General features: G+C 47.2%; 1 protein-coding gene across 1 annotated transcript in view; it reads right to left on the bottom strand.

Moving 5' to 3' along the window:
• Positions 1-26,354, bottom strand: part of GRK7 (G protein-coupled receptor kinase 7) — a 40,725-nt gene extending 14,371 nt beyond the window's left edge. Inside the window, exons 1-2 of the mRNA XM_010378271.2 lie at positions 25,571-26,354; positions 23,619-24,056 (exon numbers count right to left, since the gene is read on the bottom strand). Of these exons, the coding sequence (XP_010376573.1) occupies positions 23,619-24,056; positions 25,571-26,182 (1,050 nt within the window). The 5' untranslated portion in view covers positions 26,183-26,354. The remainder of the gene's footprint in view (positions 1-23,618; positions 24,057-25,570) is intronic.
• Positions 26,355-27,513: the final 1,159 nt, after the last annotated feature.

Here is a 27,513-nt window from a genome sequence, read left to right as displayed (position 1 = left end):
TTTGAGTGTATATATGTATGTATGTGAGTGTGTGTGTATATGTATGTGTTATGTGAGTGTGTATGTATGTGAGAGTGTGTGTGTGTGTGTGTTGAGAATACTTCACTGAAGAGCCACAGTTGGCCTGAATATGACGGAAACACCTAGAAGGCTATCCAGGTAATGAGCATGTGCAAGAGATGGAGTCAGAAAAAGCGTAAGGTATTCAGGGAGCTTTAAGGAATTTGGTGTTTCTAGAATACATGATTTGGGGGATGCCACGGAGGGAGGGGAGATGGGATTGAGAAACTGTATTCTTAGGTAGCAAAATCTGTTGCCAGTCTCCCTTTTCCCTTGCCTCCCTCTATCACAAAATGCCAGATGACTAAAGACAACACATTATGACTTTGCACATAGGATAGTGATATGAGATTTATTTGAGAGGTGTGCAAGCTGAAAGTGCAAAGGCTTGGAAAAAAGAGAAGTGAGTTTACTCGAAAATAAATAAAAGATGTAAGATTGATTAAATGGATGGAGAGGATGGATGGATAGATGGACATTTGATTAAGCAAATCTAGTAAAATGCTAATGATATACAAGGAATATTATTTTGCCATAGAAACGAATGAAGTACTGGCCGGCAGTGATGGGTCAAGCCTGTAATCCCAGCACTTCGTGAGGCTGAGGCAGGCAGATCATGGGGTCAGGAGTTAGAGACCAGCCTGGTCAACATGGTGAAAACCGATCTCTACTAAAAATACAAAAAATAGCCGGGGGCACCTGTAATCCCAGCTACTTGGGAGGCTGAGAGAGGAGAATCGCTTGAACCTGGGAGGCAAAGGTTGCAGTGAGCCGAGATGGCGCCATTGCACTCCACCCTGAATGACAGAGCAAGACTCTGTCTTGGGGGAGGGGAGGATGGGGAAGAAAGGAATGAAGTACTGATATACATGCTTCAGCATAGGTGAACCTTGAAAACATGCTACATGGAAGAAGCCAGTCACAAATGACATGTATTGCATAATTCCATTTATATGAGGTATCTAATATAGGCAATTCCGTAGAGACAGAAAATAGATGAATGGTTGCTTAGGGGTGGAAGTGCAGTGCAATGGAAGTGACTGCTAAAGGATATGGGATTTCTTTTGAGGGTGAAGAAAATATTTTAAAATCGATTGTGGTAACGTTTGCACACCTCTGTAAATATACTAAAAACCGGTACTTTTTTTTTCCTTGAGACATCTCTCGCCATCTGGAGTGCAGTGGCGCAATCTTGGCTCACGGCAGCCTCCACCTCCTGGGTTCAAGCGATTCTCCTGCCTCAGCTCCTGAATAGCTGGGACTACAGGTGTGCACCACCATGCCCGGCTTTTTTTTTTTTTTTTTTAAGTAGAGACAGGGTTTCGCCATGTTGGCCAGGCTGGTCTTAAACTCCTGACCTCAGGTGATCCATCCTCCTTGGCCTCCCAAAGTGCTGGGATTACAGGCGTGAGCCACCGTGCCCAGCCAGTACAGTTTAAATGAATGGTTTTTATGGTACTTAAATCATATCTCAATAAAGCCGTTAAAATGTCAATGATAAACTCTAGGTAATGGGAATTTCAAAGGTGCTTGTGTGAAATTCTTTCAACTTTGCTATATGCTTGGAAGTTTTTATAATAGAATATGCAGAAGGGAAAAGGAGTGTGAGGGAAGGGGGATGTGATGCCCAGCTGGCTGCTGGTTCATCAGGCACAAGGGACTCTTCTGGAAGGGACACAAGGAGGAAGCACAGGAGAGAGTGGACGAGGGGGATGCAGCTGCCCAGTCCTTCCCATCTGCCGTTTCCATTGCTCAAGGATTATCCGAAGAGCTATATTGCCGGACACGTCATCCAGTTGATTAGCAGCTGCCCAGGAAATAAGGCTCCATACCCTACAGGATGATATTTCATCCAGTTCTGAAAGTGGAGGGGCAACCCAGCCTAGATGTGCGGCTGACAGAGAGCTGCCCAAGAGGGACAGAAAAGGAGGCAGTAGAGGGAATGTAGGAAGATGCGTGAGGTTTGTGGTCCAGTACACCAATATGATGAAATTTCTCAAGGACATACTTTGATGTGGGGCTTTTTTCATCCATGGTGCTGGCTATCATGGCTATCAGCTGGCCACTCAATCCAGAAACCAGTGGCTGTCTGTGCTGGGAAATTATGTCATACTATTTGTGTGTGGGGTGTGTGTGTGCGTGTGTGTGTGCATGTGTGTGTGTGTGTCAGAGAGCGAGAGAAAGAGAGTTTCAGTCTGTCACCCAGGTTGGAAGTGCAGTGGTTCAATCGTGGCTCACTGCAGCCTTCACCTCCCAGGTTCAAGCAATCTTCCCACTTCAGCCTCCTGAGTAGCTGGAACCACAGGTGCATGCCACCATGCCTAGTTAATTTTTTTTTTTTTTGGTACAGATGGGGTCTCTCTCTGTTTCCCAGGCTGGTTCTGGGGTCCTCCTGCCTTGGCTCCTCAAAGTGCTGGGATTACAGGCATGAGCAACCACATCCAGCCTCACATAGTATTTCTTTGATCATTTTCTCCCTTCCATTTGGTCTCTTCTCTTTTTTTCAGAAATATTGAACTTATTATCCTTTATGTTTCTTACCTTTTGCTCCTAATGTCCACTTCTATCTCTTATTTCTTTTTGAGGGGCATGGGGGGAGACTTCCTCTATTTTTTTCTCCAATTCTTCTATTTTTAAAAAAGTATTTTATTATGAGAAACTTCAAATATATACAAATCAGAGGTAGAATAATAAACCCAAAGTAGTCTTCACCTGGCTTCAACAGTTACCCACATATGGCCAATATTGTCTCATCTATGTCCCTTCCCACTTCTCCTGACTATTCTAGTCATGCATCATTTATATTTCACTATGAATCTCTAAAAGATAAGGTCACTTAGAAAACACACTAAAACAAGCACTACAATAACATTATCTCATTTAAAAAAGAATAATTATTTAATATTATCTGGACATATTTGTATACCAACTGTCCTATATACTTTTAAAAGTAAAATTTAAACTTAAATCATACAATCATTTAAACAATCATTAAACTTTTGTTTAAATTTGGATCAAATGTGGTTCATACAATGTATTGTGGTTCATACAATGATTGTCTCTTAAATCTCTTTTATAGGCTCCTCCTCTGTCTTTTTTCCCCACCTCGCAAGTTTTTGTTGAAAAATAGGGGCCAAACTGTAGTTTCCCACAGTCAGATTTTGCTGACTGCATTCCTGTGGTGTCATTTAACATGTTCCTCTCTTCTTTGCATTTATTGTAAATTGATGGCTAGATATAGAGGCTTAATTCTTCTACTGAACTTTTCATTTTTGCCCCTATGATGTTATTGATACATAATTAACATACAATAATGTGTACAGTTCTTAGATATTCAGCTCAATGAATTTTCATAATTAAATACACCCTCATAAATACCACCCAAACAAGATATAAAACATTTCTGTCTGTCCAGAAAGTTCCCTTGTGCCCCTTGCCAGTCAGTCCTCCCCACTTCTTAGGCAAACACTTTCTGATTTCTGTTACTATAGATTAGTTTTGTCTGTCCTTGAATGTTGTATAAATGGAATTGTATAGTACGTATTCTTTTGTGTCCAACTTAATGTGTTTAACACATCTTTAAGATTTGTCCATGTTTTTCTGCAAATGTATTTACATATTTTTTATTTCCAAATGTCCTTGTTGTTCTCTGAATGTTCGATTTATAGCATTTGTTCTTGTTTCATGGGGGCCTTATCTTCTCTTTAATCTCAAAAGATAATAATTATAAGCTTTAAAAAACGGTCTCTTCTAGTCCCCGCATTGTTCCTATTTTCTACAAGTTCTTTTCCTCTGATTGTTTTGGTTCTGTTTTTCATTTTGAAGAGTGCTTTTTTTTTTTTTTTTTTTTTTACAAACGACAATTGATCTTTGTCTATTCATTCATATTTAAGAGTGAAGCACCAAAAAGCTGACTATAAGCTCTGTGGTATCCAGCTTATCAACTGATGAGAGGGATCAGGTGGGATATCTCCATTCCCCACCTGAGAAGTATCAGCCTGCCTGCTTTCATTCGGGAAACTGAGATGGGAAGCAGCTGAGGGTCTCCCTGAATATAGTATTTCACTTCCCACAGCTCTCCTTTGGGCCTCATGTTCTCGGGTCCTGCTTCTATCTGGTTCTTTATGACTCTGCTGGGGTGCAGAGGCATAAAGAAAGACTATAAACAACATCCAAACGAAGTTAAGTCCGTGGCAGTCAGTAAGTTTTACTCAGCAACATTTATTGTGAGCTTGCTCTGCGTGGCACCCATCCAATGAGCACATTTCAAAGGTGAGTGACATTAAGGATTAAATTTACTAATGAGGATACTGGATAAACCTAAGTTGCTCAGTAGAAGGTGTAGGGTGAAAGCGGACAACATACCTTGCCATGAACAAAGGATTGTGAAACACATGCTGAGAGAAAAATTGGAAATAATAATGGAAAACATTATTGAGTGCTTATTCCATGCTAAATATTTTCCGTAGTGCTTTATGTGAATTCCTCATTTGATCTCCATAATAACCCCATGAGATAGCGTCCATTTTGCAGATTAGGAAACTGAACCATAGAGAGGTTAAATCTTGCCTAAGATCACCAACCTAAGAATCACACACAGGGTGCATCTTTTTTTTTTTTTTTTTTTTATACTGAGCCTCACTCTGTCACCCAGGCTAGAGTGCAGTGGCATGATCTTGGCTCACTGCAACCTCCACCTCCCAGGTTCAAGTGATTCTCCTGTCTCAGCCTCCCGAGTAGCTGGGATTACAGGCACCTGCCACCACGCCCAGCTAATTTTGTATTTTTAGTAGAGACAGGGGTTCACCATGTTAGCTAGGCTGATCTCGAACTCCCGACCTCCAGTGATCCACCCGCCTCGGCCTCCCGTGGGGCTGCGATTACAGGTGTGACCCACCACACCTGCCCTGGACTACATTTGTAACTACTACATTATTCCACCTCTATGGAAGTAGGTGAAGTAACTTTTTCTTATCCCTCCAAGTTCCCTTCAGGATTTCTTTTCTCCCTTGTAGAGTCCCCTTCTTGCCTCTCCCTATCTGCCCAGTACTAAGTCCTTGATCTTTAGCATTCTTACTAAAGATGTTTCCCTTCCCCTTATCCCAGTGAATTCTCCATTCTTTGCCTGTTTCAGGCTGGCTTGGTTGCTCCACACAGCAGAGGGTTCTGGGAGATGGAACCAGACCCTGGGTCATGCTCTGTAACCACCTCCCCAAGGAAATAAGTAAAGAATTGGCCTGCCATCTTTACAGCACTGTAGACTCCCTGGTGTAGTGGAAAGAGCATGAGACAGCATGCAGGAAGGCCTCAGATTCATTCCAAATAATTTTCAGGACTAAATTCACCTCTTGGTCCTAAAGACAGAAAATGTCAGCCATGGAACTTTGAAGGGCACCACCTCCTTGAAGAGCAGAGGTATTTCACTGAGGAGAATGGAATTAGAGGCGCACGCCAGACTTTAAGCACCCACATTCCATCGCAGCCTCCAGCTGAAAAAATTAATTGCCTGCCCTTTATGCCATTTGTCTTCTGCATGTGAACTGCCTCCTCAGAGTAGGGTGGGAGGAGAGAACGCGCCAAGCAGCGTGGAGCAGGTCCAACCACGCTGACCTCTTACAGCTCAGTTTAACTCCTGCAGTTACACAGGGCCCTGTGCCTCCGTCTCAGCGGCATCAGAACCGTCTCATTCAGTGCATGTGACCAGAACTGCCATGCCCAGGGCTGTAGGGATTGCCCAAGTGTCAGCACCTCTTAGTGGAGGTGTGTGTGTGTGTGTGTGCGCGCGCGCGCGTGTGTGTGTGCGTTGTATCCTTTTCTGGGTTTTACCTTATTTTACTTTGGGTTTTAGGTGACCTTTCCAGACCCACACGGTCAACACCTGGTCAGGCAAAACTAAGTATACCCAGCATTGGGCGACATCGAGCATCAGACCTCACGGGGTTTAGGATGCCTGGCAGCGCCAGTGCCCCTCCCCCACCCCCTCAGGGGCAGCGGGAAGTCCTTCTAGTACAGTAATCTCAAGCGGATTGCTTAGTCCCATCAGGGCCACCTGTCACCTACAGGTGTCCAGAGACATTGGGGAAGGTAGACACCTTAAGGTGGGATTAAGATCCCAAGCCCGTCGGGACCTGTCCAGATACCCGCTACATTGTTCTTGCTGTTGAGTGCTGGCTTCTTCCATTGACCCTGTAGCTGTTACTCTCAACCGAACTGGCAGGGCCCAGTGGCCCTGGACAGAGTCCCAGTGTGGCTCTGGACAACCAGGAACCAGACTGTGACCTTCGCAGTGCAGAGAACAGGGAGGGGCTTCTGGTGGAGCTGAGAGGGCACAGTTCACCTCTTAACAGTTTTACAAGTCCATGAAAAAGTATGTGTGCGTGCAGGTCCTTCAAGGTCAAGGACACTCGCAACCCTCCAGCTCCCATTAAATCTGAAAACTTGGCAACCTTCAATTCCACTATCAAAAGAAATGGCCGTGTCGGCCCTTGGGGTGGCCGGGCCAGGCTGGATTAGCGACGCAGGCGGGGAGAAAGGAGCGGGAGAGGAAGCTCCGCGATCCCGGCGCGGCAAAGCACACTGCCACGCCGAGCCAGAAACCGCCCGCGGATGCCTCTTCCCCCAGCTCATCACAAACCAGATCCAGTCGACAGCACAATCCAAACAGAAGAGGGAATCAGAATGTACATCTTTTGTTTGCCGTGGCAGGAGAACTGTTGAGCAGAGGAAAAAAACAAGCTGAGCTTAGCGCTATCAGCTGTTTCCTGGGGCTCGCTCCTTCCTTCCTCCGAGGGGGGCCTGGCCGCTTTGTTCTCGTTCCCAGCTGCTCCTCTGCGCCTTTAAGCAGTGGCCTTTGCAGACCTCGGAGGAATGCGGCCCTGGGACCCCAGGGGACTTAGCTCGAGGCTCCGCCCGCCCCGCGTGCTCGGCCCCAGGCCGCAGAATCAAGAGCGCAGCAGTGTCGCGCGGAGGCCGCTCCTGCCCCTGGCTTCGCTGGGCTCGCTTTCTGCCGCCACTTCCTGGGCGGGGAGGGCGCATCCCATCAGAGGCGGCTTCCTGCTCTTCTGACACCCCTGGAAGGACACCCATTTCAGAGAGCCCACACAGGGAACCCAAAAGAGGGGTCCTCGCTATAACTCTTTTTGCAGGGATAGAGTCTGGGGTGAAATGGCTCCCACGCTGGTGTTGATTTGCTGTGGTTCAGATCCCAGTTCTACCAGTTATAAGCTGGTCACCCACAGCAGCTTACTCAACCCCTCTGAGCCTCAACAGTTCTTGCCTTATGGGACTGCGATGAAGATTAAAACGGTAAAACAGATTGGGTGTCCTCCCAAAACTTGGCGCACAGCAGGCCTGCTACCACAGTAGATATTAGCGGGTGTTGTTACCATGCCTGGGTTCTGGTTGTCTGAGGCAGGACAGCTACACAAGACTCCATCAGACTGAAAGGCAGGGTATGGCACGTGGTCAAAGATCAATACTTCCCATTTTTCACTTGAGCATGTTCTTCAAGGTGGTGTCTTGTGCTGTGAATCTCTCTGGCAGCAGGCTGAGGCATACTTTCCACGGTGCCTCTAAGATGCTCAGAAGAAAACCACAAATGAAACCTCACGCAGCTGTGAGGAAGCAAGACAACTGTGAGTGTCTGTTTGACTCAACCCAGATGCAAGCTGCTCACCCACTGCCCGCTGCTGCAGCCTTGGGGTCCTGCAGGCTCCCTGTCCCTTACAGAGAACAAAGCACAGCTGCAGAGGTCACCTGAGCAACTGCAGTGCCTGTCAGGTGAGGCAGAAACAGTTGCAACAGTGGGGATTGTGACTGAAGGTCTGGCGCTTCTTATACAATCATTTCTTGAGTGCCTAACAAGTGGCTGACCCTCGGCTAGGCATTCATCTACCTTGTTTCTTAATCTTCTCATCAACGCTAAAGGCAGGCAGTACTCAGCAGGCTCAGAGAAGCAGTCTGACTTGCCTAAGGTCATGTGCAGGGCTGTGGCCAGCCCATGTGGCACGTTTGTGCCAATTAGAAGGCACTCCAAATGTCTTGGTGTGTGGAGCAAACCAGCCTCCAGTGTGACATCAGCCCCCACTCTCTCATGTAGGGGGTCAGCCTGCACATCTGTACACCGCAGCCAGAGTAAATGGCAGAACCAAGATTCAAATGCTCAAGCTCCTATCTCCTTGACCCGCAGGACCATATTCCATCAGCTGCGTATGATCTAAATGAATGCTCTGAGCTTCTAACATGTGTCTATATTAGATTAGATGATGCAGCAACCATTAGGTCCCTGAACTGTATCATCTCAGATGACAGCCCCCTCCTGCCGCATCCTGCAGAACTCCTGGCCCAGCCTCTCCTTACTCCTGTGACTCCATTAGACAATGTGCAAGCCCACAGTTCCCTGAGTACTCTGCTTCCCTCCCAGCCTTTCTATGCTCATTCTAACTCCTTCTCTTTGATTGTAATTCCAAGGCTATTTTTTTTTAATATAGAGCAGAGTCTCGCTGTGTTGCCCAGGCTGGTCTCCATCTGCTGGGCTCAAGTGATCCTTGTGCCTTGGCCTCCCAAAATGCTGGGATTACAGGCATGAGCCATCACCCCTGGCCCCAAGGTTGATTTTGTCACTTCCCTGCTGAAAACCTTTCATTGGTTCCCCAGCACCCTTGCCAATAGGTTCAAACTCCCCTTGTCCAACTCCTCCAGCCCCTAGGGCCTGGTGTCTACTAAACTCTCTAGTTGTATCATTTGTTGCCCCTCCCACCTCATGACTCCACACTCCAGCCAGCTGCAAAGCCACTCTGTTCTGTGACTGAGCCCCAGGCCTCGTGCTGAGAGGACTTTATGCCAGGGATTTTCAGCTGTGGCACTGTGGAGGTTGTGGGCTGAATATGCTTTGTGTTGGGGCTGTGCTATTCATTGTAAGATGTTTGGCAGTATCCCTGGCCTCTACCCACTAGATGCTGGTAGGACTTCCTCAGTCATGACAACCAAAACTGTCTCCAGACATTGCCAAATATCCCCAGGAAGTCTGGCAAAGCATCCCCCGTTGAAGACTATTGAGCTCTGCTGATCCCTTTACCTATCCCATGCTCCTTCCTCTTTACCTGTCTAGCTTCGTGCCTTTTAAGTCTTAACTTGGTTGTCCCTTCCTCTTGGAAGCCCTTCCTGACCCTGTGACTCCAGGTCCTCATGTTGGGTTGGGTGCCCTTCCTATGTACCCAGCTTGGGCAACCCTGATCATACTGTATTATCACTGCCCATGTCCTCATCCGTCCCTTTCCTCTCCTGGAACTTCATGAAGGCAGGCATTTGTTTGCCTGGTTCCCTGTTTAGTATTCAGGGTTTTTGTTTGCCTGGTTCCCTGTTTAGTACTCAGGGTCTAAGTCTGTGCTTGTGACACAGCATTATCTAACGAATCATTCTTGACACCCCATCTCCCTTAACCCCGTATCCAAACCATCACTGAGGCCTATTCACTCTGAAATATTATATTGCCCCAATTCATCCACTGCGTCCTGTCTCTACTACTCCCTCTGTGGTCTGAGCCTCATCACCTCTTATCTGGATGACAAAGACCACAAACTACCTCAATCTCCTGGAATCTGTTTTTCACTTCACCGTGGTAATCTTTTCAAAACAAGATTTGAAACATGTCTCCTTCATGAAACCCTGCCACAGCTTTTCCAGTGCTTAGAGACCATCACCCAAAGTCCTTTACATGGCCCGTAATGCCTGGTTCCGTCTGGCCCCTGCCCCCTCTCCATCTTCATTTGAACCACATTTCCTCTGACAATGTGCTTTTCATTTCTTGGCTTCCTTTTCATTTCCCCTAAAGCAACGGGTACTTGCCCAGACTATTCCCATGGCCTGAAATGCTCTTCCCCACCTGTGGGTGCTACGGTGGTACTTGGCTCCAATCCCCTCTTCAGGTTCTTGGCCCCCACCCTCCAGCTGCTGGGGTCAGGCCAGTTTCCAGTGCCCTTGGACAGGGTCCTGTGCTCAGAGGCATACTTGTACTGGGGTTTAATGCTGTTTGTAATCATTCATCTTTGAATTTGTGTCTTTTAAGTGAAGTCCGATAAGCTGATGGAGCCGTACTTGGAGCCTCAGCTCACACAGTCCCCCTCCTGCCACCTGCTTGCCTCCCAGGGATGGGTTCATGGCTGTTTACTTCCCCACCTCCCACTTCTAACCCCACCCTCACCCAGTGACTATTGCCACTTTCTGCCTGGTAGGGGCCTGGACTCAGGAGCAGGGAGGGCTGGGGTCAGGCACATGCTTCCACAGGTCGAGGCATGGGATGGAGCCCTGGGTGCCTGTGAGTGTCTCCACTCACTCCTTGAGTATCCCAGAGCCTAGGGGAGTATGACATTAAATAGCAAATCCAAACCCCATGGCTGGTTGAAAAATAGAGCATGGAAGGAGACTTCTTCCTGATATTTGAAGAAGAGGCCCTATATTTTTATTTCACAGTGAGCCCCCAAATTTATGTAGCCACACCTGGCTGGGGCTACTGCTTGATGATGGCTCACAGCTGCACCCCTCCCTAGGAACTGCCTTCTGCAGCAGGGACAGCATCCCAGGCTTCTGCCCCCTTCCAGCAGCTGCTCACGGTCACTGACTGCATCCTTAGGGATACACAAGCCTGGACCCCACCTCAATTTGGGACAACTCAGAAGAGTCATCCCAACTCCAGAGTTCCCTGAAGGATGGCTGAGGTCTTAGTCCCCCCGCCTGCCGCATTGGAGGTGAGGCTCTCTCTGCCCAGTCCTGCCTTCCTCATGGCTGTGTCTCAGGAGAGCACTCCTGAGTAGAAGAAACAAACTCAGTTTCTCCCACAATACTCTCAAAACACAGACCAGTCAGCAATCCATTCTGCAGCAGATGACAGCTAGATGTCCTCTAATTCAAATCCATTATGACTCTATCTCCTGGAGATAGTGCCAGGTCACACAGGGTGAGGGCTCAGTCCCCAAGGCTGCCCCCAGACTTTGAATGCCAGTGGCAAGTCCAGGCATCCAAAACTTCTGAACCAGCAGTTATAAATTGAGGTTCCCACAAACCTCTCTTTGGGTTCAATTAATTTGCCACAGCAGCTCACAGAACGGGGAAACACTTATGTTTTCTGGTTTATTACAAGGGATATTTTAAAGGACACAAATAAGCAGCCAAATGAAGAGTCATACAGGACCAAGTCTGGAAGGGTCCCAAGTTCAGAAGCTTCTGTCCCCATGGAGCTGGGGTGAGCCACACTCCCAGCACGTGGATGCGTTCTTGTTCATCTTCCTGGAAGCCTCCACGTGTTTGGCTCTCAGGAAGCTCTCTGAACCCTGCCCTTCTGGGTTTTTATGGAGGCTTCATTACATAGGCACGATTGATAAAATCACTGGCCATTGGGGGATAGGCTGAAAGTCCTAACCCTCTAATCCTGCCTTGGCTTTTCTGGTGACCAGTCTCCATCCTGCAGCTTCCTAGGGGCTGCCAGCCATCAGTCAACTCATTAATATACAAAAAGATGCTTTTCACTTCAAAGATTCCAAGGACTTTAGGAATTGGATGCCAGAAAATGGGATGAAGACCAAATACATATTTCACAGTATCATTGCTCCCCAATATCTTCCATGTGTAAATCTGTCTCAGAGTCTGTTTCCAGGGAGCCCAATCTGAGACACCACCAGAACCTCTTTGCTGAGTGAATTCTTTTCCTTCTAGTATCATGTAAGTTGAATTTCCCATATGGTTTTCTTTTTGATTTTCGCATATGAAGTCAAATCCTCCTTGGACAGCCCCATGTACCATGTCTTCTCAGTGTTTATCATAAGTGATATTTAATATTTATTTGAATGATTAAGTTCTTTTTTTTTTTTCTGAGACAAAATCTTGCTCTGTTGCCCAGCCTGGAGTGCAGTGGCATGATCTCCGCTCACTGCAACCTCCGTCTCTTGGGTCCAAGCGATTCTCCTGCCTCAGCTTCCCAAGTAGACTACAGTTGTGTGCAACAATGCTCGGCTAACTTTTTGTATTTTTAGTAGAGACAGAGTTTCAACAGGTTGGCCAGGCTGGTCTTGAACTCCTGACCTCAAGTGATCTGTCCGCTTTGGCCTCCCAAAGTGCTGGGATTACAGGCATAAGCCACCATGCCCAGTCTGAATGTTTATTAAGTTATATCTCCCTCACTAGACTATAAGTTCCATGAAGGCAGGAATCATGTCCATTTTCTGCTCTTCCTTCTATCTCTCAATTTTTTTTTTTTAGATGGAGTCTCGCTCTGTCTCCCAGGCTGGAGTGCAATGGTGTGATCTTGGCTCACTACACCTCCGCCTTCTGGGTTCAAGCGATTCTCCTACCTCAGCCTCCCAAGTAGCTGGGATTACAGGCGTGTGCCACCATACCCAGCTAATTTTTGTATTTTTAGTAGATACAGGTTTTCACTATGTTGGCCAGGCTGGTCTCAAACTCCTGACCTCAAGTGATCTGCCCACCTTGGCCTCCCAAAGTGCTGGGATTACATGCATGAGCCACTGTGCCCTGCTATCCCTCATATTTAGAACAGTCCTGGCGTGTGGGAAACACTTGATACATAAAAGTGGAATAAACAAGTGAGTGAGTGAATGAATGAATAAAGGCATGACTTTTGGATGAAGGAATGTTAAAAGTAATTACAGACTGTAATGAATATTTTTGAATGCCCTTGGTAGTGGTAAATAATTTAAGAATAGATTTCAAATTTCTGTAGGGGTCAAAAGTTAGTAGGAATTAAATTTGGTCAATGCCGGTGGTAATCATTTTGGTCAGGCCAAAGTGTGATCATGACTTCATGCCTCATGTGACCAGAATGCCTCTCCTATGTGGCTTTCTCAAGGTAGATCTCAGAAGTGAGCACTCACAGAAAAAAACTGGGGAGCATGGTCACGATGGTTGTGACGTATGGACGCATTAGCTCCCAAAAAAACATGTTCAGAGGTCTTTTAAAAATCACCTTTCCAGTATGTCTCTAGCATTGTATTTGGTACAATAGATGCTTCAAAATAAATATAATACCAAACCTCTGTCTCCCATTATCCTTCTGAATGTGAGGAGTTGGTCAGAGACTTCAAGACAGGACCAGGTATCTAAACATGTAACAAGCTTCTGGGTCACTATTGTAACCTCATTCCCATTCCTAACAAAATAGCAAATTTTAAAGACTCATGTTGCATAACACCTGAAAGTCACTGCTCACCAAATAGAATTCTGAATTTAAAAAGTGCAAGCATGATCCTCACTCCCCAATATTCCTATTATATTTACATGGAATATTTAACAATGATACAAACTAGTTTTACTGTGTGCATGTAGATGTCAACTGAGCACAGGCAGAAGTGCTTACCACGTCTATTAAAAGTGCATGTTGACTGGATGCGGTGGCTCACGCCTGTAATCCCAGCACTTTGAGAGGCCGAGGTGGGCAGATCACCTGAGGTAAGGAGTTCCAGACCAGCCTGGCCAACATGGTGAAAACTCAACTCTACTAAAAATACACAAATTAGTGGAGTGTGGTGGTAGGTGCCTGTAATGACAGCTACTCAGAAGGCTGAGGCATGAGAATCACTTGAACCCTGGAGGCAGAGGTCTCAGTGAGCTGAGATCACACCACTGCACCCCAGCCTAGGCAACAGAGCAAGACTCCATCGCAAAAAAAAATAAATAAATAAATGAAAAAGTGCACGTAGACAGTGGCTGGAACATGTTTAATTGTACTGCACCTATGGGTAAGAAGCTGGCTTTGAAATATTAATGGCCATCATTCCCTGTGTAGGTCAGGCTGGGGCTGATCCTTTTCTGAAGTCTTCCTTTCTCAGAGGTTCAGTTAGGCTTGTGGTTGGTGTCCACATCAGACCAGACTGGGAAGATATGCTAATGTCATCACATGCACTTATTCTGTCTGAGTCTTACTAAGTGAAAACCATTTTATAGCATTAAAAACCATAATGCTGGCCGGGCATGGTGGCTCACGCCTGTAATCCCAACACTTTGGGAGGCCGAGGCATGCGGATCATGAGGTCAGAAGATGAAGACCATCCTGGCTAACTAGGTGAAACCCCGTCTCTACTACAAATACAAAAAATCAGCTGGGCATGGTAGCACAGGCTTGTAATCCCAGCTACTGGGTAGGCTGAGGCAGGAGGATCGCTCGAACCTGGAAGACAAAGGTTGCAGTGAGCTGAGATCGTGCCACTGCACTCCAGCCTGGGCTACAAAGCGAGACTCTGTCTCAAACAAAAAAACATAAGGCTATGTGTTGCCATGTGCATGAACTCAATAAGGTGGAGTCAAAACTATGAGTGCTTTTAAATCTGATGTGCCTGAAATCGTATCACATACTAGTACTGTGACTTTGGGTTTCAATTTCCCAACTGTACAATGGAGCTAAGAACAGTACCTCATTCAGAATCTTTTTGTAAAGGGTTCCAAGAGGCTCAGCTCATATGTAGAAAAAAGTTACCTACTTGGAACTCTCAGGTCCCATCATCCCGTGATTAAGGGGTCAGAAAGGTTCTAAACTTTTCAAACCATTGAGGTAACAGCAGTTATTAGGGGCCTCCACTGTTTTGTTTTTGGTTTTTTTTTGGCCATTTGGCATCCAGTCCTCATTTATTGCATTGTGATTTTCCTGTGAAGAACACATTCTTCTGCTCTTGATCCAGGAGATCTACGTGGGACAGACCTTCCTCTGGCTCCTAGGACAGGCAGTGATCTAGTCTCGGCCAATGGGATTGGTTGTGGTTGGACATGTGACCCGACTTGTCCAGTGAGCACCCTCTCTGGGAACTGTGAAGGAACTATTCATAAAGAAATGTTTTCCCTCTGTGGGAGTCGCTCAGTTGGTAGGAAGTGTATGAAGCGTCTGTGGCTCCCGTGCAGGGAGTACCTGCCTGACAGTGAGGGCAACACAGAGAAGAGCGAAGCTGGGAAACAGACAGGGACTCCCAGGGACACTGCTCAGACACCTGGATCAGGCCAGGGCTTCCTGGTTATGTAAACCGTTAATTTCATTTCTCTTAAGTAACATAGTTCTGTCCCATAAGAACTCTGATTGATAGTCCAGTAATCACAGTAACTTACTCTATCTGTTAATCTTTTGAGTTTAAAATTTCCTTCCTCCTAGGCCAGGTGCAGTGGCTGACACCTGCAATCCCAGTACTTTGGGAAGTTGAGGCAAGTGGATGACATGAGGGCAGGAGTTCAAGACTAGCTTGGCCAACATGGTGAAATCCCATCTCTACTAAAAATATAAAAATTAGCCAGGTGTGGTGGCGCTTGAACCTCAGCCAGGCGTGGTAGTGCTTGAACCTGAGAGGTGGATGTTTCAGTGAGCTGAGATCACGCCACTGCACTCCAGCCTGGGTGACAGAATGAAACTGTCTCAAACCAGCAAACTTCTTTCCTCCAGGTGATTCAAAGACTATCTCATAGACTCAAAAGTGGTAGCAGTTGCAGAGATGTCTTAAGGCCCACTTGAGAGGGCAGGCATGGTGAATGAGTGATGAAGCCGGGACAAGAACTCAGGTTTCAGCCTCGGGCCAATGCTCTTCAGCCCCTGCCTTTCCTCACAAGTCTGCCTCAGTCTTTCTCAAACCTGCTCCTTTCCACCCTTGAAGCACCTCCTGGAGTCACTACCCAGCTACCAGCTTCCAGGAGACCCCACAGGGCAGAAGTCACTGTGTTCTAGGAGCGGTTCTGTGTCCCCTAGCCCTCCACTGAGGACAGATCCATTTTAAGAGAAGCATGTAAAGGTCTGGATCTTGATGGAGCCCAGGTAAGAGGCCACGGAACTGAGCTCTGTTTAGAGCCCAGGATCCAGCCTCAGGCCCGCATTACCTCATGTGCGGATCTTTACAGTAGCTCTTTGCAGGTTCCCGTTTCTCTCCAGCCCTAGTCTCTTTCTTTTTCATTTTAAATAGTGTCAGAATCATCTTCCTCTGGTCCTGGTACTTGCTTGTTCACAAACCTTCAATGGCTCCCTGCTGCCTATAGAACAACATCAAAGTACTTCACCGAGTGTCCTTCAGTGGTGAGAAAGGACCTGTGTCCCCCAGGGAGGCACAGCTCATACCCAGGGAAGAGCTACCCACTTGGAAGAATCATGTCTGGAGTTCTAAATTCAATTACAGCCTCCAGTTCTATTAAAATAAGCAGTAGGCATTATTTTTTGTTTTGTTTTGTTTTGTTTTTAGAGACAAGGTCTTGCTCCATCACTCAGGTTGGAGTACAGTGGTGTGATCACGGCTGCCTGCAGCCTCAAACTCCCAGGCTCAAACAATCCTCCTGCCTCGGCCTCCTGAGTAGCTGGGATTACAGGTGCATACCATCATGCCCAGGTAATTTTTTTTTTTTTTTTTAAGAGACAGGGTCTTGCTATGTTGCCTAGACTGGTCTCAAACTCCTGGCCTCAAGTGATCCTCCCACCTTTGCCTCTCAAAGTGTTAGAATTACAGGTGTGAGTCACAGCACCTGACTCGTGGTAGGTATTCTGATCCCTGTGAGAAAGGAATACATTATCCCTCCAACAATGTCCAGCACCTGGATATCTTCTCCATTAATTTTTTTTTTTTTTTTTTTGAGGCAGACTCTCATTCTGTTGCCCAGGCTGGAGTGCAGTGGCACAATCTCAGCTTACTGCACCATCTGCCTCCCAGGTTAAAGTAATTATCCTGCCTCAGCCACCTGAGTAGGTGGGATTACAGGCGCCTGTCATCATGCCTGGCTAATTTTTGCATTTTTAGTAGAGATGGGGTTTCGCCATGTTGGCTAGGCTGGTCTTGAGCTCCCGACCTCAGGTGATCCACCCGCCTCAGCCTCCCCAAAGTGCTGGGATTATAGGCATCAGCCACAGCGCCCGGCCCTTCTCCATTAATTTTGATGCTACCCTACAATATTTCCCTGGCTACCTTCCTTTATTAACTATTTGTATGAGTTTTCTACTGATGTGTAACAAATTACCACAAACTTAGTAGCTTAAAACAGTTCATTTATTAGCTTGCAGTTCCGTAGGTCAGAAGTTCTAGCACAGCAAGGCAGGGCTCTTTGGTCAGGATCTCACAAGGCTAATAAAATGGAGATGTTGGTCAGGCTACATTCTGATCTGCAGCCCATGGTCCTCTTCCAAGCGTACATGGTGATGGCAGAATTCCGTTCACTATGGCTGTAGAAAGGAGGCCTCTGTTTCCTTGCTGGCTCTCAGGGAGAGGCAGCTCTGAGTGCCTGCAGTCCACCTGCATACCTTGCTCCTCCATCTTCAAAGCCAGCAGGGTGCACGGAGGCCCTCTGTGCTTTACAGTTCTGACTTCTGCTGTCTCTAGCCTCTATACCCATATTGAAAGGACTGGTGTGATGAGGTCAGGCCCACCTGGATAATTTCCCTTTTGATGAACTCAAAGTCAACTAACTAGTAACCTTTTTTTTTTTTCTGAGCGTCTCACTCTGTCACCCTGACTGGAGGGCAGTGGCGTGATCTTGGCTCACTGCAACCTCTGCCTCATGGGTTTAAGCGATTCTCCTTCCTCAGCTTCCCAAGTAGCTGGGACTACAGGTGCCCGCCACCACACCCAGCTAATTTTTTGTATTGTTAGTAGAGACCAGGTTTCACCGTGTTAACCAGGATGGTCTTGACCTCGTGACATCATGATCCACCTGCCTTGGCCTCCCAAAGTGCTGGGATTACAGGCGTGAGCCAACACGCCCGGCCACTAGTAACTGTAATTAAAACTCTGAAGTCCCTTTTGCCCTGTAACATAACATAACCATGGCAATGATATCTCATCATACTCATGGGTCTTGTCTACACTCAAGGGGAGAGGATTATACAAGGGCAAGCAAGGGTCATTGATGGGGGTGGCCATCTTAGAATTCTGTCTACCACACCATTGGCACAATCATTCTCTAGTCCCAGTGTCGTGCAAGTAATGAAACTGAATTTGATTTCCTAATCCTCATCAATATTTTTTTCCTGGGGCCTGGTGTGGCAGACGCTCTCAGCTTACCCAGCACCTAATCTCACTCCCCCTCTCCTTTAATATCCCCCAAAACAGAGACTGGAAAATGAAATACTATATTTTTCAGCCTCCTTTGCTGCTAGAGGTGAACATGTGACATGGTCCTGGCTAATGGGCTATAAGCAGATATCTGTGGATATTGTTCTTTTCTCCTCTTTTCTCTTCTCCTGGAATGTAGACTCAATGTTTGGAGTTGCAACAGCCACTTGTGACAAGGAGGAAAAGGCCAAGAGATTTCTTTTTTTTTTGAAACAGGGTATTGTTCTGTCACCCAGGCTGAAGTGCAGTGGCATGATCATAGCTCACTGAAGCCTTGAACTCCTGAGCTCAAGCAATCCTCCCACCTTGGCCTCCCAAGAAGCGGGTACCACAGGCATGCATCACCACACCTGGATAAGTTTAAAACAAAACTTTTTTTTTTTTTTTGAGACAGACCCTTTCTCTTTCATCCAGGCTGGAGTGCAGTGGTATGATCTTGACTCACTGCAACCTTCACCTCCGTGTTCAAATGATTCTCCCACCTCAGCCTCCCAAGTAGCTGGGATTACAGGCGCCCACCACCATGCCCGGCTAATTTTTGCATTTTTAGTAGAGACAGGGTTTCAATATGTTGGCCAGGCTGGTCTCAAACTCCTGACCTCAGCGGATCCACCTGCCTTGGCCTCCCAAAGTGCTGGGATTACAGGCGTGAGCCACCATGCCCAGCCTAAAGCAAAACAAAAAAATTTTTTAAGAGATGGGGTTCTCACTATGGACTGGTCTTGTCCTCCTGGGCTCAAAATGCTGGGATTACAGGCCTGAGCCACCACACCCAGCCCAAGCCAGGAGATTTTTAACAGGTCTTGTCCGTGAGATTGCTGAACTGCCAAATCTATACCAAAATCTGGTATTCTGTTATATTTAGCAGAAAGAAATCCCAACTTATACAAGACTACATGAGTCTCTGAATGAGAAGAAACTAGCCAAATTTCCAAAGCCACAATGCCTTAACTTTTCTGGAAGAACCGCTTAGACTCAATTAGAGTTCAACCTCCATCATCAGGGTGATTTTTCCTTGTTACCTCTTCGGTCTTAAACCTGTTTTCTGTTACTTATAACAGCGTATCTGAGACTGAGTATTTTATAAGGAAAGTATTTTAAAAGGAAAGGAAGGTTGAGGGGCCATGTCTGGTGAGAGGGTGAGAGCCTTCTTGCTGGTGGGAACTCTCTGAGGAGTACTGAGATGGCTCAGGGCATCATATGGGGCTGAGGGTGCTGATGCGCTAGCTCAGGTCTTTCTTTCTCTTCTTATAAAGCTACCAATTCCACTCCTGTGATAACCCGTTAATCCACTCATCTATTCACAACTGCAGAGCCCTCATGATCCACTCACCTCTTAAGGCCCCACCTCTCCAATACTGCCACACTGGAGATTAAGTTTCCAACACATCAAATTTTGAGGACTCATTCAAACCACAGAATTAATGTTCACAGTAATTCTGTAACATAGTATCTTGACATCACAACTGAATGTGTTACAGAAGCCCTGTAACTATGTTATCTGTCTTTTCTTTCTGTGAAATGTTGTGAATATAATGACCTTACAATCTACTTGTGAGCCCAATTATATGTGTGGGAGCTGCAATAAATAGGAAACTAAGGGGGTTTACTTAGCTGTGTAGAAGGGTAAACAGTGAAGGAAGGAGGCCTTCCTTTCTCCTCTCTTTGTTTTTTATGACTTCAAATCTTGTTCTCCATCTCTCTCCCCTCACCCTTCCTGATGGTCCCCTGGGCTTCCATGGCAAGCCCGGAAACTGGGGCATAAAACTTGGATGAGGCAAGTGGCCTAAACCCTGAAGTGTGGACAGAGAGGGACACAGAGGTGAAAGGGCCAAGGGTCTGTAGGCAGTGAACCTCTCTACTAAATACGTTCCTGGTAGTGGACAGCACTGGGGAGGCACAGAAAGCTTCCTGCAAGTTCCAGACGAGCCAGAGAGCTGCACCCAGGAGCCAGAGGAGGAGCTGTCCTTCCAAATGGCCATGGCCCATGAACAGAGCCTGAGGAGACTGAGAAGGGAGACTGGAGTGAGCCAAAACTCTATGTGTCCCCTAAGCCTCCAGCGAGGTTGAGATATAGCAACCATTAGTGTGATACATGTCCATGGGCGACTCAGAAGGAATGCTCCTGCTCGGTACAATGGACAACACAAATGCCGAACTGTGAAGTGCTGCACTTCAGTTTTCTCCAGCCTAGGTGGACGTGGATCTATGATTCACCGCGTTCCTGTGTTCATAGGAATGTCCCAAGAAGGCAAACATTCTGTCACCTCCCTGGTCTGCTCCCCCTTCCCGCCCACGGAGGAGACAGTGTTATTTCAGCTCCTCCCCATTCTCTGCCATTGTCTACTGTCTTTCCTTCCCACAGGAGCAACACCTTCTCTGCTGGCTTTTGCCTCACCATCTAAACCTGCTCTGCCCTCCCCATCTCAAAACTCCACTTCCCCACTGTGTCCCCGTCTAGGGACCAGTCTCCCCTTTCCAGAGTCTCATTACCTACTTCAAGATCAATCCAACCTCCACAGTCTGCGTTGAGACCTCACCTTTCCCTGACACTGATTTCCTGATTGCCAAATCCCACAGGTGGTGTTACCTCTTTGCAGCACTTACCACACCCTCCTCCCTGAAATCCTCTTCTCTGGCTCCTGTGGCAGAGGCTGCTAGTTACCTGCTCAATATCCAGACTTTCTTCATCCTTACTAACTAGAACCCCCTCCTTCACCCCTGCCCCAAGTTCCACATCTACGACGTAGGCACACACGGCCTGGACATGAGCCGGGTGATCTTCTACTCAGCCCAGATATAATTCAGTAATTATAATCGCTTAATTATAATTCCCCTTTTAACCAAAAAATTTCACAAATGTCATTTGTCAGCTTCCCCTGCAGCTAGGGAGTGGCCAGATCACAGTCCCAGCCAGTGATATCTAAGCGAAAGCTTGTTGGATGGAGCTTCCAGGAAAGCTCCTAAAGGGGGCCACACTCAACTGCTGCATGCATGTCCATTGACTCCTGACCCTTCCTCCTTTCTCCTCTGTGGAACAGGGCCCTGATGGCTGGGGCTACAGCAGCCATCCTGCAACACATGGAAAAGGCTAGAATTATAAAGATGCAGATCCCATTATTCTGCAGCTGCTGAACTAATGCTGGCAAGTGCTTATTTCCACACCCTGTTACATAAGACAAACAAACCTCTGTCTTGTTTAATCTGCTGTTATTTGTGTTTTCTAGGATATGCCCCTGAAACCCATCTCTAACTGATACAGCTCCTGTGACTATATCACTCCTGCCTTTCCTCCTACTTCTTAAACCTCTTCAGGGCCTCTTTTCTTCTGTATCCCCTACATGTTGGTGTTTTTCAGCATCTGTTCCTGGTCTTCTTCCCCTACTCTTTCCCAGTGACTCAGCAGTGCCCTCTGCTTCACAAACCATGGTGACTCCACATCTCCATATCTCTCCCAGCTCTTCCTCCACAGCACCAGGCCTATAGGTCTAAATGCCCAGTGAACATCTCTGCCTGCCCCTTCTACAGGAACCTCATAGACAACATAATCACAAGTTAACTCCCCAGCTTGCCCACAAATCTGCTCTTCCTTCTGGCCACTGGCGCTAGAGACCCTCACCTTCCCCTCACCCCCATACCCAGCCGCTCCTGAAGTTCCATCAGATCTCTTTCCAAAAGCTCCAATTTGCTCCCACTTCTTTCATCCCACTGTCCTGTACAGACCCCCATTATCTCTTGCCTGGGCCACTCACTACCTTAGCCTCCTAACTAACTTCCCTACATATACCATCTACCTTCCAAATTGTTGCTGCATTGGTCTTTTTAAGACAGAAATCTAATCATGTCATTTCCCTTCTTAAATTAACCCTTCAAGATCCCGTCTTCCCCTACATGAAGGCATTCCAGCGCCTGTGGAAGCCCAGTCCTTCAGTCTTGTCAACATCCCTTCCCTCACAGCTATATAAAATCACCACAGCAGGCCGGGCACGGTGGCTCAAGCCTGTGATCCCAGCACTTTGGGAGGCCGAGACGGGCGGATCACGAGGTCAGGAGATCGAGACCATCCTGGCTAACACGGTGAAACCCCGTCTCTACTAAAAATACAAAAACTAGCCGGGCAAGGTGGCGGGCGCCTGTAGTCCCAGCTACTCGGGAGGCTGAGGCAGGAGAATGGCGTAAACCCGGGAGGTGGAGCTTGCAGTGAGCTGAGATCTGGCCACTGCACTCCAGTCCGGGTGACAGAGCGAGACTCCGACTCAAAAAAAAAAAAAAAAAAAAAAAAAATCACCACAGCAGTTTCTCCAACTTGCCATGATTTTTCTCATTTCCTTGGGGCCCTGTAGGCTGAAAACTGTACAAAAATAAGGTTTTAAGTAAGCATTTAAGAGCCAGATTTGAGCCCTTGTCTTGCTGTGGAATCTCCCACCTTTGTGCACAGAGCCTCAGAGGTAAAGATGTTGGAATTCCAGAGATTCTCCATTGTTCACCTAACATAATCGCTTCATTATAATTCCCTTTTTAACCAAAGAATTTTCAGCAAGTCACTTTGAACCAAACTGATTAAAATAAACATCAGTTGCCTTTGTTTTCTTCTATATATTTTCATTTAAATTTCATCTTCATCCAATGCAAAACATTTGCCAATTCCACACCAAAGAGGAAAGGAGAGATTTTTCTTTTAATGTTCTAGTTGTGAGAGGGTAATTCTTTTTCCTTCTTTCTTTCTTTCTTTTTTTTTTTTTTTTTTTTTTTTTTGAGGCAGAGTCTCTCTCTGTTGAGCAGGCTGGAGTGCAGTGGTGTGATCTCGGCTCACTGCAACCTCAGCCTCCCGGGTTCAAGCAATTCTCCTGCCTCAACCTCCCGAGTAACTGGGATTACAGGAACCTGTCACCACGCCCAGCTAATTTTTGTATTTTTACTAGAGATGGGGTTTCACCACGTTGGCCAGGCTGGTCTCAAACTCCTGACCACAGGAGATCCACCCACCTCGGCCTCCCCAAAGTGCTGGGATTACAGGCGTGAGCCATCACACCCAGCCAGATCATTCTTTTTCTTATCTGATTAAAGTTTACCTCCTAGGATCATGGAATTTTAGAGTCCAACCCCTTCATTTTCCAGAAAAGGAAACCAAGGCTCTGTTGGCTCAGGAACACAGCACCATAGAGGTGGTTATTGATGGGACACACCCGGACCCTGACTATGGATTCAGCTCTTTCCATCTCATCATGAAAGCACAGGCCATCCCCAACTCACAAAGGAGGCTCCCCCGTCCCCCGTGAGAGGACAGCAAAGTAGCCCCCAAATAGCCAATGAAGCCAATCCTCTTATACAACACTCCTCTTAAGGCAAGATGACAACATAAGCGCTTTAGGGGAAAAAACCAAAAGAATTAAGTCCAAGGCTCTATTTGCCCTGGGAATAGAAAAGCCCTCTCCACTCTTTTCCAACTCTGTGCCCCACACTTGGGGCAGGTGGAGAGTCACTCACCCTCTGGGTGATGGGCTTGTCACCCTTCATCTGCACAGCCAGCCCCAGGTCAGATAACCTGCAGTTGCCGAGGTCATCCAGAAGCACATTCTCAGGCTTCATGTCCCGGTAGACAATGCCGAGTTCATGGAGGTGCAGCATCCCACAGGCTATCTGGGCTGAGTAAAAGATCACCCGACTCATGTCCAGGCCACGTGTGCCCACGTTGTAGATGTGGAACTTGAGGTCACCCCCATTCATCAGGCTCATGACAAGGCAGAGATGGGTCTTGCTCTCAAAGGCATAGGCCAGAGAGACAATGAAAGGGCTGCTGACCTTCTCCAAGATTTCCTTTTCCAAGAGAGCCATCTTCTCGCCACCTTTCTTCTTCAGCCGTTTCTTGTCCAGTTTCTTACAGGCGTACATCTTCCCAGTGTTTTTCACCTGGACGGCACATACCTTAAAGGAGAAAGAAAAGAAGAGAAAGAGGTAGAAGTACATGATACTGGAGAGAGGTAGAGAGAAGATGATAAAGGAGGAGGTGGGTGGAAAGATGTCAGGCATTGGAGAAAGGAGAAGCTGTAAATAAGAAGTGTTCTCAAGAAAAAGTAGGGACTACGGTAAGATACTCCTTCACCCCACTAGGCAGACCTTCATAAAAAAATACAGGAAAATATCAAGTGTTGGCAAGGATGTGGAGAAACTGAAACCTTTAAGCATTGTTGGTGGGAATAAAAAATGTGGAATGTTTGGTGGCTCCTTAAAAAGTTAAACATAGTATCACCATATAACCTAGCAATTCCACTCCTGGGCATAAATCCAAGAGAATTGAAAACAAGTATTCAAACAAATACTTGTGCATGAATAGCAGCACCACACACAATAGCCAAATGGTGAAAACAACCCAAATGTCCATCGACAGATGAATGGCTACATGAAATGTAGTATATCCATATAATGGAATATTATGCAGTCATAAAAAGGAATGGAGTACTGACACATGCTACAGTGTGAATGAACCCCCAAAACAGTCTAATGAGTGAAAGAAGCCGGACACAAAAGGTCACATATTGTGTGAAACATCCAGAATAGGCAAATCCCTAGAGACAGAAAGCAGACTAGTGGTTGCCAGGGCTGGAGGAGGAGAGGGATGGGGAGGCACTATTAATGGGCACAGGGGTGATGAGAGTGTCTTGGATCTAGATTGAGGTGTTGGTTACCCAGCATTGCATATGTGCAAAGTGCCACTGCACTGTACATTTCAAAATGGTTAATGGTTAGTTTTATATCAAGCAAATTTTATCTGAAATTTTTTTATTACTTAAAAACAGAAAGCTGGGCACAACAGTGGTACAAAACAGGTTCTCAACCTTCCTTCAAGATGAGTGTTTTCTTTCTTTCTTTCCTTCTTTCTTTCTTTTTTTCTCTCTCTTTCTTTTTTTCTTTTTTTTTTTTTTTGAGAGAGAGTCTCGCTCTGTTGCCCAGTCTGGAGTGCAGTGGCATGATCTCGGCTTGCTGCAACCTCCACCTCCCGGGCTCAAGTGATTGTCCTGCCTCAGCCTCCCGAGTAGCTGGGATTACAGGCATGCTACCACACCCAGCTAGTTAGAGTGTTTTCTTAAATATCCATTTTTCTCGCAGTACCTTCATAATCATAATTTAGGGGAAATGGAGATCTTCTGTCACACATTGCTATCATTCTCCGAAGTGTCCGGGCATCTCAGCACGTTCCTGATGGAGACCCATGACAGAGTCTCGGCCAAGTCTACATTTTGCTTGTCTCTCTCATGCCATTTGTATTTTATTTCACACCATGGCTACAAGGAAGGGGGCTGGGGAGACGGGGGTAGAAATTCTCCACTTGTGGTCCTGAAATTAGTTCTAAGTAACGAGATTAAAAAAAAGAAAGGCAACATTACCCCCTTTCATGCTCTATGTTTCACCTTCTAGCCTGGCTACTGGGAGACACTTACCTCCCCAAAACCACCTTTCCCCAGCACTCTGAACTCAGTGAAGTACTTGTCTGACACTGGTTGCATCTCAAAGAGTTTCCACTGCAAAAACTTGTCATAGAAGGGGCTGGTCAGGAAATCCTTAAAGGGCTGCTCCTGCAAGAAGGCCATGGCCTCAGACTTGGCCAGTGTCACTGCGGCCACTCGCTCTTCCTCAGTGGTGGCTGCTTGGCACTTGGTGGCCACAGCCTGGCTGAAGAAGGGGTGTGGGTTCCCTGGGGCAGGGCCACTCGCACAAGCAGCCACCAGCCCCTGCAGCGTGCTGTCCTTGGTAGGTCCCTCCTCGGCCAGCTCCCAGTTCTGCACGTCCTCTAGGAAGGTTGCCGCCTCGCGGAACATGGGCACAGTGGCTAGGAAGTCACGGAAGAGGCGGCGACCAATGGGCTGCTGCTCACACAGGCTGTGGAAGTTCGGGGACAGCTTCTGGCGGAGCTCCGTGCAGCCCTGCAGCCCGGGCAGGGCCAGACTGCGCCGCCGCCGCTGCAGCTCCTTGCTGTCGCAGTCCGAAGACTTCCGGGCCTGCAGGTAGGCCGTGTTGGCGATCAGGTTGTCCAGGGCCCCCATGTCCACCATGGCTGAGCACAGGCCACACTCCCAGGGAAAGCACAAGAGGACTGGAGGGCTGCTGGCTGCTTTCCCTTCCCTGGGTGAGACAACGTCCGGGGGATTTACAGTGAGCCCTGTGGCCTGCGGGTAGGACCCATGGAGGGTGTGAAAGAGGTTTCTCTTGTAAGAAGCTTTGACTGGCTATATATAGCCCGCCGGGAACTGCACATGACAGGTCATGCTCCCACCTGCCAAGGCGGAAAGCTGCTGGGACACCTGCTGGGGCCACCTCCCCCACTGGCCCCTTCATCTTAGCATCTTTCTCCACATAGCCCTGTACCCTGAATATCTAGCTAGAACCCTGTTCAAGGAAGTGATCATACTGTTGTCATCTAATTTGTTGCTGATGCAGTAGTTTAATCTGTTTCTAATTTTACTTGTTTCCTACCAGGCTCAAGCTTTGTAAACTCCAGGAATAGCAGGTCAGGCAGAGGAACTGTGAGAAGTCGGAGCAGTTTTCTCCCAGGGTCTAGCAGCCTGACACAAAGAGCAGGTTAGAGGGGATGTTTTGAGCTTTGAGTCCCGAGATGTGTTCCCAGAGGCCCTAAGGACTCCAGTGTTGGCCAGTGCAGATGCACCCTGAATAGCTTGCAAAAATCCTCCAGCCTTCTTAGCTCTGAGGAGTCTGTGACCTGGAGTACCTTGGGTTAAAAGAGGGGGCCATCTCTACCCAAAACGTACCGTGAAGCAGTATAAGCAGAAAAAGCCATATTCCTGAAATGAAGGGAGTTGGCCCGGAGTGTCTGGGCTCTGAATGAGACAAGAATTTTCCATGATCCCAAAGACAGAAAGCACGTCACTCCCGGCATGCGGTCGCGACTGTTCCAAGGGTACAATCTAACGAGCAGACTCTGAATGCTGAGGAGCCTTCGCGAGGAGATCAAGAGCAGTGAAGTTTCAGACGTGGTCCCTTGACATCTTTGCCCATGCGCCCCACCAAGCGAGGAAGCTTCCCTCAACGGACGATGCTTGGAGCTGTCACAGACCTCAGCCTCATCAAGACAGAAATTGATCTAGACAGAGATCAGGCTAAGAACCTCTGCTCCAAAAATAACAACCTGTGTCCCACAGGGAAAGGATACTCAGGCTTTTTCTTCACAAAGCAAGGCTAAGGCAGCTTAAAAACAAAGTCATTCAGTATTATGCCAGAGTGTTTACAAGGGGAAGAAAAGAAAGAGGGAGAAGGAGGGGGAAAAAAGCTGGTCAGTCTTTTTCTAAACAAACAACCGCTAGCATACACTTTGTGAAAACATAGTCATGACCGCCTTGCTCTGCCTGTCAGAGCCTCTGACTGTTCC

This window comes from Rhinopithecus roxellana, chromosome 1 (assembly GCF_007565055.1).
Source record: "Rhinopithecus roxellana isolate Shanxi Qingling chromosome 1, ASM756505v1, whole genome shotgun sequence".
Classification (NCBI taxonomy): Eukaryota; Metazoa; Chordata; class Mammalia; order Primates; family Cercopithecidae; genus Rhinopithecus; species Rhinopithecus roxellana.
This window is presented reverse-complemented; position numbering and strand designations above follow the sequence as displayed.